Source organism: Xenopus tropicalis, chromosome 5 (genome assembly GCF_000004195.4).
Source record: "Xenopus tropicalis strain Nigerian chromosome 5, UCB_Xtro_10.0, whole genome shotgun sequence".
NCBI lineage: Eukaryota > Metazoa > Chordata > Amphibia > Anura > Pipidae > Xenopus > Xenopus tropicalis.
In genome coordinates, this window is record NC_030681.2 from 126,706,863 (window position 1) to 126,718,159 (window position 11,297).

Genomic DNA, 11,297 nt, shown 5'->3' on the forward strand with positions numbered 1-11,297 from the left:
TCATTGACATGCACAGCGTTGGCCTGTGTGGAGCAAAACAAAGCAGATATCAGTGCCAGTGCCGATATCTACTCCGTGTGGCTCTACACAGGTTAACACCTTGACAGTGCTGACATGACAGCAGATCCACTATTTTTCCTCTTGGGTAAAAAAAACACAAGTGGAGAAAAGCTTGTGATCCACTCTGGACACCCCCTGGCCTAATACTTCATCAGTCCATTCAATCTCAAATCAGTCAGTAATTTTTTACCCATGCCTACACCTAAACAGTAAGCTGCTTTACATAATGTAGCCAATAACCTTTTTATTTCATTCTTACAGGGTGCACAGATGATATTACTACAAGCGATCACTCACCGGTATTTTGCACATTTCAGGTTGGAGTAACATCTCAATTTGTCTCAAAAAACAGTAAGCACATTTTTCTAAATTCACTTTCTCATATGGAATGCTTGGTAACCCACACCATGTTAGTGCAGCTTCATACTAGTTTTATTGTCATTTATATACGTTGCACTACTAATAGTGGTGCATTTGTTAAAAGGGCAGAATAGAAAGTATTGGTCTTTTCCATTTCCTATGTTGCTCTCGCCACTTTACTTCTCTCAATCCCCTTTTTTTTAAAAAAATTGTTCTCTTTCCTCCATTGTCTGATTCTTTTTCACCCTTTTCTTTTCCCTCTTTTGTTTCATTTTTATCGCCTCATAGGTTTGATGTTCCTATGGTTCCCCTTGACTATCAGTAGTTTAAAATTACAGAGGTGATTTTTAGCCCTGTTCCAAGCAACAGCTGGCCATCATTGGCCATCTAATAGAAAACTAAAGGGAAGGTTTAATGGCCGCTGTCCTGTCAAGGAGAACCCTGACCATCAAAACATATGTTCCAACTGTCAGCGTTTTTTTTGTGTACATAAACAGATCTATGATTTCCATCTTGTTCCTCAGATCCAGGGAACTCTGGTGATTTGGAAGCACAGGGACATATTGAGCTGATGAACTGCAGAGCAACTTTATACACCAAAAGCCACACCAAATTCTACATTGAATTCCATTCTCCTTGCTTAGAAAGTAAGTTTATTATGTTCAGTTATGAGTTTGTTTACCTTGTCTCCAACCACAAGGGGCTTGCAGTACATTTCTATGCAATGCACACTTGCCACCAAAGGGTTTCTTTGTGTATTATTTAGCATACCTTGACAGACACCTTGAGACATCTGGAGCAGCCTGACAGATTGTTTCCGAGGTTATTGGGTGGGGTTTTTTCCTGATGCATAAGTGGACAGATATATCCAGATTTTCCAGCCTCACAGGATGGGAAAGGGGTTGCTTTCAACTGCAGTAGCCTTCTTGAAATGTTTATTCTTACACCCAGAGTAGTCCCAACTGTCCATTGGTACATTAGGGTAATAGGTATATTAGGATAGCTCCTATATGTACTAAATTAAATGTGTACACTGTGTTTCTCCTTGGGCCTGACTGCAGTAAGCACTGTTTCCATAACTTATACTTTTTACTGTTACAGATATGGTCAAGAGTTCAGAAGCTGAAGACCAGGAGGGGAATAATGGTACCTTAGTAGTGAAGTTTGGGGTCCTTCCAAAGGTAGTTTACTTTGCTTTTACTTTGAATTTTATCTACATATTGGTGGTGGTGGAAAAACAATCCTGTTGGGTTTATTTAATGTATAAATGTTTTAGTAGCCTTAAGTATGGTGATTCAAATTATGGGAAAACCTCTCATCCGAAAACCCCCAGTTAACAAGCATTCCAGATAATAGATCCCACACTTTTATAGAGATGTATGCACACACATATATACAATAACTGCAGATCTTCTCCATGAAAAAACATTTGCAAGTCTTCAAGTGGAAATTATGTTCCTCAAGTCTAAAAGGGTCTCTTGTTTTATGTGAAAGAAGATCCCCGGTATCTGTCTATAATCACCTTTAATGTATTTGTAAAGAATAATCTTAATTCACCTTATAACATACAACTAATACAGGAAATTTCATGCTACATGCATTTGTGCTGTTTACTCAGTATTGTGGTTTCAACCTTTTGGTCGTATTACATGTTTGTAGCTAACACCGATCATCTCTGACCTGGAGTACCTGCTTGATCAGCACCTATTGATTTGCATCAAATCCTCTGACACTGACGAGTCTTATGGTAAGCATGCCAATGTTTAATGTTTCATGGGGAATAAGCACAACAGATATGTTAACTTACTCATGTCATCGGGAAGATGTCCTAGTTCTGGTATTTTATAAGGCCAGTAACACCAAAAGAATGGATTAGGTAGATATACATTGAAATATAATTTACTGTCACCATGCTTTTGTCAAATTTGTTCATCAACATTGGAAGCTCAGATATACTCTTAGCTACTTTGTGGCCATGGTTGCTGCCACTGAAGGTTTAACAAGTCTAAAGGCTAATGTCACACATAGCATCACACCCCCTCTCACATTCCACACAGGGTGGATTTAGGCCAGAAAAATGCTTGTGTGAATTTACTGCCTGCAGTCCAGCTCCTGTGGTCAGTGACAACCAGATCCCATTCTTGTAACTGCCTTTACTTACAGTGTAGCTGAAAGCATGGAGAACATACACAGTGTCAGACTGCAGAGTCCAAGGCTCACCAGCCCTGCCACCTCAGGGGCACCCACACCAGTCACTACCACCTCCACAATTAGCTAAAAAAGGCTAATATCAGGAGAAGGTGGCCAAGCGAGCGGACCTTAGCGCGTATGGCCACCTTTACTTATCTGGTTCATTACACCCATTGAAATAGTTCAAATAATGACTGGTCAAACCTCATAGGAAGTTCATTTCTGTGAAACTTGGAGCATTAAACGATCTTTAAGGTTAGTAGGATCTAGATGCAATAGTTAACTATCACACCTAATTGTATTTCTCCAGGGGAAGGCTGCATTGCACTCAGAAAAGAAGATACAGAGCAGCAGTTCCAATTTAGCACTATTCTGACCCACCATGGAGAGGAAACTGGGTTGTTTTGTGGAGAAATCTGTCTTCTTGCATCTGGTGGGAAGCAAAGGGAGAAGTTATACGGTGAGCTAAAGCAATGCCTGTGTGGTGGGGGTTTTTTTTTGGGGAGCATTTGTCAGATGGGCTATATTTTCAGGTAGATACATTACTATGGACCAGCAGTCCAAATAGCTCTAAACAGACACCTGTCAGACAAGCATATTAGCTTTTGTGAAATAGTCATGCATCTCCCTTCCTTTACTTTCCCAGCAACACTCATTACTCAAACTAGTCATTTTGACTAATGCACTGGTGTGATGGGCAGAAAAACTGTTGAGTTCCCAGGTTGTCATTCATTTCTTACCCAACTCAGGCCTGCACTGTAAGGCACACTCACAAATGCAAAGCCCACAATCGGACGCTGTTTTTTACATGCTTGAAGGTTATTTACAAAGGTACTTGCACCCATACAGACTCTATGACTTGCACGTAGCACCAGAGTGACTATTAAACCTGCTCTAATGAACTGTGTGCAGTAGCATGCAAGATGCAAAGTACAAGGGCCCTGGAATTAGCACGTGCTTTGAGGAGCAACCAACTTGTGTCATACTGTGTTATTTCCAGTGCCTGCTCTGTGTCTGGGCAATAATTAAGCTGGTTTATATACAAGGCCAAAGCACACTGTGATCATAGCCAGCACCAGTATAGATGAATGCAAAAAGGCACAAGCCCTTTGTGTGTCATTTCTTTATCATGCTGGTTCTTCATCTAACTGAAAGTCATATATATTTTGCCATGTAGTTTAATGTATCAAGTTTTTCATTGTTTGGGTTTGTCTATACAGATTTTGTCAAGATTGAAAAGGATGAAACTGTGGCACAAAAACAGCTAAAACACCCTTACAGTCAAGCAATGGAACAGTCAAGGTTGGTGTTTTATGGGCAGTTGTGGTAATTATTGTGGTGTTTTTAAACAGAAGAATAATATGAACAAAACAAAGGGGTGGGGAGGATTGTAGCGTGAAGCGGACACAATCAGGATGAACATGGCAGAGGAAGAATGTGGTAAATATGTTTATGTGATGAGCAGGATGGGATGAATTTGTGATGCCAGGGAAGGATGATGCCATTGGGTATGATGGGATGAATATAGTGGTAGCAGGAGAGGATGGGATAAATATCAAGGCTGTGGATAGAACAGAATAAATTAATATGATGAACAAGTTGAGCTCAGGACCGGTCTAATTTCCCTTTGGAGTCAAGAATTAATTCCACTTTAGAGGCAAATTAGAGATGATGTTAGGCAGGCAGGGAGGTTGAACTTGAAGGGCATCTGTCCTTAACTACCATATAACCATGAAAATTGAAGATGTAGAATGAATGATGCAAGGTTGTCTAATGTAGATATTAACAAGGATTAAACTCCTGCCAAGCCTTGCATCCACAGGGATTCTATATAGTACTTAGTAAGTGATGCAATGTTAACAGACATGCGTGTACACCCATAAGTTGCCCACTTATCTGACTTACTGTATGTGACTTTTTTGTCTGAAACAAGTATGGAAGACCAAAAGTGCATGCTGGGCAAAAAAACAGTACTCTTTTCCTGCTTTTTGCACTTTGCAATCCATTTCTTTTATTACTCAGGATCATGAAAAGCATATCGGAAAAGTCTGCAATGATGGCTCGCATGCGGGGGGTTCCTGTTTGCCCTTCAGAAACTCAGAATAGGTAAGAAAACAAATAAGATTTAAGACACAGGGGCTGACACCTTACATCTGGCAGAATGTTACAGCCATTGGACCACATTTAACTCCATTGAAACAGTTGGCAATACACTTCATTTCCTCTAAATTCATATGTTCCCCTTATATAATAATTTAGTCCTTAACATTGTATTTAGTGAAGGGATGGGATCTACCTTTATTATTATTTTTTTGCATTGGCCTTATCATAACTTCATGCTTATTTATATGTCTCCCTCCAGCATGGATCACACTGCATCTGTAGCAGCCATTTCCAGCCAGCCAAAGCAGAGTCCCCCTACCACCCCACCTGGATTCAAAGCGAGTGAGCAAAGACAGAAGCCAGGATCACCAGTACTGGGACGTGGAGACACTCCACTTACCCCACCTCCTCGCACTACATTATCCAATCAGAAATTCCCACATCCCAACACCACCCGAGCTCCTCCGGCTGCACGTCAGCAGGATTCTCTGTAAGTATAACAAGAATTTATAATCATAAAACCATGTGTTTGCATCAGGGGCCCTTGCGCCTTATGGAGAATAAACTACTTTGTATCTGCCACGTGTGTTTTTATATATATATATATATATATATATATATATATATTTCTGACACACATTTTGAGCTACAAATTGCTAAATGTTAGTTTTAATGCTATTCTCAGCTGGATGATTTAACCCCATGCCCAGGAACCAAGCCTTATTGCTAGATTGCCTGGCAGATAGCAGTCTCTGTTTCTTTGGATGTCTCTCCTGTACCATTTCTCAGTCTTATACATCTTTTGTTTTTAACAGTCGAATTACAATTCCATCTGATCCACATGAAATGGTTGATAATCCATTATATGGACCCATAAACAATTCTCTCTACCCCCCACCAGCCCAGGCTCGGGCTCAGAAATCTCCCGAACCCATGGCCCGCACCATACCTAGCATACCTAGCATTCGCCAGCGCGCCATGACCTGTTCTTCTACAGAAAAGAAGCCTGTCCCTGCAGAAAAAGCTCAGGTCAAGAGCACCATATCAGCTGTGACCAATCAGAATATCTGCCGGCCTGAAGGTGGTCCAGGTCTCTTAAAGCCTCGTCCACCTGTACCGGCCAAGAACCAATCAGCTGCTCGTGATGTTCAGAACAACTAGATCTAAACAGAGGGAAATTTTATTGTATCAAAGCTTATTTGTTTGATCTGGTACTGTGCAGTCTTCTACATGTATATATTACGTTAACATTTATAGCATTTCAGTCATACAGAAACAGCCTAATACCTCTATACTTCTTTCTTAGACATCTTATAGAGTGTAGATTTATCATTTACTGATTGCATGCATTGTAGCTCTGTTGTCTTTCCTAATACACAGTGCAGGATGTACATTGTCACTAGTGTGACCGGTGCTTAAAATGTCAGCCCTTGTGGCTGCCACTGATACATATTTGAAGTGCCTAGCAGCCCTAGCTGTTAATATATATGTGTGGCAATGGGACCTATGGTCCTGACCTTCTTCTGACCACAACTGAATTGGTTTCATACAACAGAATACTCTCCCAGCAAAGTTAGTAATTCATTAGCAATATGCCTTTTACAGCTATAATCCCCTCCTGTTATTTTGTATAAGGGTATTGTATAAGTGTATTATAAAAGTCCATTATTTAAAAGTCCTTATGTAAAAGTCCTTTATTTACTCCTGCCAGTTGAGAGTTAGACCAGGAAGTACACCAGGATAACTTCTATATAAATATGGCACTTTTATGGCCAAATTATAAGTGAAATCTTACCCTTTCTATTGCATTACGTTTTATCCAACTCTAATATATGCAGTGTCGTGCTTATAGTGGGGATCAACACTGGCTGTTACATCAAAGGCTGTTACAGTAACATAGCAGGAAGGGACCACTGCCCTTCTGTGAATTCTTTATGAGTTTGACTGTACCTCAAAGAAACCCAGGAGGGGTTCCCTATATTTTGTCCCTGTAAATGAACACTGTTTGGGCTGGCAGAAGTGTATTAAAAGTTTAACAAATACAGAATTTCATTCTGTAGTTTACAGGACCTTTACCTATTTGTGTTTTTTTGTGAACACTTGAGCTGCAGGTTTGAGCACACCTAAGCCCATTAACCCACTGATTTCATTTTGTATTGCCAGGTTGTACCCCAAGTTGTTGAGATCTGTGTTTCAGCACAGTCCGGTTCTATTGAGTTTGTTTATTCAAATGCAACATGCTGCATTTTTATGCCTTTAGTGCGCCTATAGAATATATTGAAATAGATAAATGCATGTTGAATGCACAAAAAATACACTTAGTTTCTTTAAAAACACATAAAGGCAATATATGCCTATTGGGGCATTCGCTGTGATTTTGAATAGATGCTTGTGAAATGGCATCATGATTTACAGAGGCAGCAGTATGCAGTAGGATGTGTCTGGATGAAGGCCAGTAAAGTGTATTTGCACTTGCATAGTATAAATTTAGTGTATGATCATAGTTCACAAGAGGCAATTTTGTGCAATCTGCCACTACCCTAAATGTTAAATGATAAATCTACATATCAACACCAGATTTTCCCACCTACCATATATTGCCTTACTGCCAGTTTAACTATCTATGCTAATCAATCCCATCCCAATGCAATCTGTGCTAACACTGTGAGATATGGGTGTCCAGTGAACTTCAGGGGCCCCCCACCTCAGTTGTGAGCTCCTCCAAGTGACTGTACACCCCATGCCACCCCCTCCCCCCGCTCGTACCTGAAACTTTTTCCTTGCAGACGGGGGTGGAGGGGCAGCACCCACGGTTACACAGGAGCACAGGAGTCTGAAGGGCCCATCAGGTTTTTTCCTGGTGTCCTGCCGGCCCAGTCCCACCCTCTGTGCTAAAGTCACTTGTTAGGGCAAGACTTAAGCCATTAACCCACAAAGCAGTCTCTCCGCTGTTGGAAAAAACACTGGGGAGCATCCGCTTGTGTCGGCAGAGGGCCAAACCAATGTTTCTCTGTGTGTGACATTAGCCATATTCTCTGAATTTTCTCTGCCATCTGCAGCTAGATAATGAAGCTCTGAAATTGGTTTCCAAGATGCTGCCAGCTTCCACTAAATAGTTGGTAGGTGGCCCTGTCTTGTCTGCTAAGGGGCTCTGGTACACGGGGAGATTAGTCGCCCACGACAAAACTCCTTTGTTGCGGACGACTAATCCCTAAGGGCTCTGGCACAAGAGGGAGATTAGTTGCCTGAGACAAATCTCCCTTGTTGCGGGTGACTAATTTCCCGATACGACATCCCACCGGCAAAAATGTAAATCGCCGGTGGGATGGAATACGCGGCAGCGCGATCGGCGAAGTTGCCTCTCAAGGCAACTTCAGCGATTTCCGCAAATCGCGCTGCCGCGTATGCCATCCCACCTGCGATTTACATTTTCACCGGTGGGATGTCATATCGGGAGATTAGTCGCCTGCAACAAGGGAGATTTGTCGCGGGCAACTAATCTCCCTCGTGTGCCAGAGCCCTTAAGGAACAATGTTACCAAGAAGAAAGATTATGCTTGTCACTTAAAATGGTTGTTTTATTAAGTGCTTGTGGTACTGGGAGTTGTGGTTTAATGACACCTGAAGGCCACAGGCTGGATATCCTTGAGATGTATTGCAAAAGTAATGTCAGCACTCACAGGCTTTAAATAGTAGGTATAAAAAGTCAATATTTATTAAGACATATGAACAGTCCCCCACAGGGACCTTCATCAGGAAGCAAAAGAAAGGCAGTTTTCTATGTTCCTGTTCATATAGTTACTATGTAACTATATGAACAGGAACATAGAAAACTGCCTTTCTGTAACTATATGAACAGGAACATAGAAAACTGCCTTTCTTTTGCTTCCTGATGAAGGTCCCTGTGGGGGACTGAAACGTTGAGGTTTGCTATGTTCCTGTTCATATGTCTTAATAAATATTGACTTTTTATACTACTATTTAAAGCCTGTGCTGACATTACTTTTGCAATATTTGATCACAGCTGCTCTTGACTCTGGAGTGCACCATATTGTTTTCTTGAGATATATATATATATAAACATTTTTTAACAATTGTTAACAAGTGTCTGAAGCCCAAGGGCCTCCTGAGAAATTGGTGGCCCAAGAATTATATTAGGTACAATGGTCTTTCCCTTTTTAAAAGGGGCATAATATGTATATTACAGCACCTGAAGACATATTTGGTACTGTTGTAAATATGAGACATTAGTGTTGACATCTGTATATTCTATAGAAAATATATATATATATATATAAAGTGAATGTGAACTGAATAAAAATGACACTTTTAAATTGGCACGTTTTACTGAGATACAGTAGGAATGGATTTGAAAGAAATGTTCTTATCATGCGACTGTAACAATCCAACATTCATGTTTGTAAAAATAAAGTTTGCATTAGCTGAGTTTCTTATTGGAAAGGGTAATGTATTATATTTTATAATAGGCTTTAATAAACATGGATAAGAATGGACTCAGTATGGCTCTCTTTAACTGTTACTTTACTACCACTTACACCAGTGCTGTCCAACTGACCCCCCTCTGTGTGGCCCCCCACCTGTCTGGCTGCTTTGATGGCTTACTCTTGTGTAAGCTTTAAATGGTATCAGTACTGTGATTAACTGCCCCCCCTGCATGGTTCTCACCTCAGATTCAGGCTGTAATCAGGCTGTATTGTTTAAATATGTAATCCCCTGTGTTTTTCACACCTTTTAGTTTCTGCATTGTTCACCCCCTGCAGTGTTCACACCTCAGGCTCAGGCTGTAATCACCCACATTGTTCCCCTGTTCACACCTCAGGAGCAGTAGAAACCCACAAATAATCCCTGCACACTACAAAAAGAACATATACTGAGGTGGTACTGCAATTAAAAAGTTTTTTTAATATATAGTTATTGTGCAGACTGTAGGAGCAGTGCCAGCATTGTGTCACTGTAGCCATTATTTGCAGAATGGAATATTTATTTCAGGGTGCCCATAAAAAAATTCTTCCCGTTTCCTAAAAATAATGTTTTTATTCATAGTTACAAGGCCATTAGCTGTGAGGATGTATGATCCCACAATTGCCATGCAGTGGATGATGATGTGTGGGGCCCCTAGACTGGTATTCTCATTTTTCTGTGTAGGTATGCTTTATAAAAAGGTAATTACATCTTTGTATATTTTATTTAGTAAAAATAAAAGGACCAGGAGATTAAGAATTCTTACCCCTTTCTAGATTATCTACAGAGAAGAACAGTTAAATCATGACCAACACAATCGAAGGCCATGGTGGAGTCAATGAAGCAGTGTTGGGTAAGAGTAGGTTTGTAGGCTAAGAACAGAAATAAACCACAAACATGGCAGAATCTATAAGAAAATAATAATAATACTACATATTTGTTACTACACATTTATTAAAATTTGTTTAAACTGTGGCACCAAAATGGGGGGGAGCTTTTGAGGCTAGAGGGGATGGACGTCTAATAAATACACGTTGCAGGGCAGCACTGACTGCATTTACAATGAACTGCAACCCGTTCAGCCCTGCCAGATGGATTTTTTAGACGCTTAATTTTAAAGTGAACTGGTCACACTAAGGGGCTGATTTACTAAGACACGAATTCGAATCCGAATTGGAAAAATTCCGATTGGAAAACAAACATTTTGCGACGTTTTCGTATTTTTTGCGTTTTTTTCGGCGCCTTTACGACTTTTCAGAAATTGTCGCGACTTTTTCGTTACCAATACGATTTTCGCGAAAAAACGCGAGTTTTTCGTAGCCATTACGATTCGCTCGTATCTTGTCGCGACTTTTTCGTATTGAGCGCTCGTAAGCGGCGGCCGAAACTTTCAGACTTAGCATGATTTTGGAAGCCTCCCATAGGACTCAATGGCACTCTGCAGCTCCAACCCGGCCCAAGGAAAGTCTCCCATAGGGTTCAATGGCACTCTGCAGCTCCAACCCGGCCCAAGGAAAGCCTCCCATAGGGCTCAATGGCACTCTGCAGCTCCAACCTGGCCCAAGGAAAGTCTCCCATAGGGCTCAATGGCACTCTGCAGCTCCAACCCGGCCCAAGGAAAGTCTCCCATAGGGCTCAATGGCACTCTGCAGCTCCAACCTGGCCCAAGGAAAGTCTCCCATAGGGCTCAATGGCACTCTGCAGCTCCAACCTGGCCCAAGGAAAGTCTCCCATAGGGCTCAATTGCACTCTGCAGCTCCAACCCGGCCCAAGGAAAGTCTCCCATAGGGCTCAATGGCACTCTGCAGCTCCAACCTGGCCCAAGGAAAGTCTCCCATAGGGCTCAATGGCACTCTGCAGCTCCAACCTGGCCCAAGGAAAGTCTCCCATAGGGCTCAGTGGCACTATGCAGCTCCAACCTGGCCCAAGGAAAGTCTCCCATAGGGCTCAATTGCACTATGCAGCTCCAACCTGGCCCAAGGAAAGTCTCCCATAGGGCTCAATGGCACTCTGCAGCTCCAACCTGGCCCAAGGAAAGTCTCCCATAGGGCTCAATGGCACCCTGCAGCTCCAACCCGGCCCAAGGAAAGCCTCCCATAGGGC

General features: G+C 41.7%; 1 protein-coding gene across 2 annotated transcripts in view; it reads left to right on the plus strand.

Moving 5' to 3' along the window:
- Positions 1-6,782, plus strand: part of inpp5d (inositol polyphosphate-5-phosphatase D) — a 62,108-nt gene extending 55,326 nt beyond the window's left edge. For both annotated transcript variants that reach the window (XM_031902565.1, XM_031902566.1), the window contains 9 exons: positions 322-411; positions 945-1,067; positions 1,522-1,601; positions 2,080-2,167; positions 2,921-3,070; positions 3,831-3,912; positions 4,633-4,716; positions 4,973-5,203; positions 5,529-6,782. In XM_031902565.1, coding sequence (XP_031758425.1) covers positions 322-411; positions 945-1,067; positions 1,522-1,601; positions 2,080-2,167; positions 2,921-3,070; positions 3,831-3,912; positions 4,633-4,716; positions 4,973-5,203; positions 5,529-5,874 — 1,274 coding nt within the window. In that variant the 3' untranslated portion in view covers positions 5,875-6,782. The remainder of the gene's footprint in view (positions 1-321; positions 412-944; positions 1,068-1,521; positions 1,602-2,079; positions 2,168-2,920; positions 3,071-3,830; positions 3,913-4,632; positions 4,717-4,972; positions 5,204-5,528) is intronic.
- Positions 6,783-11,297: the final 4,515 nt, after the last annotated feature.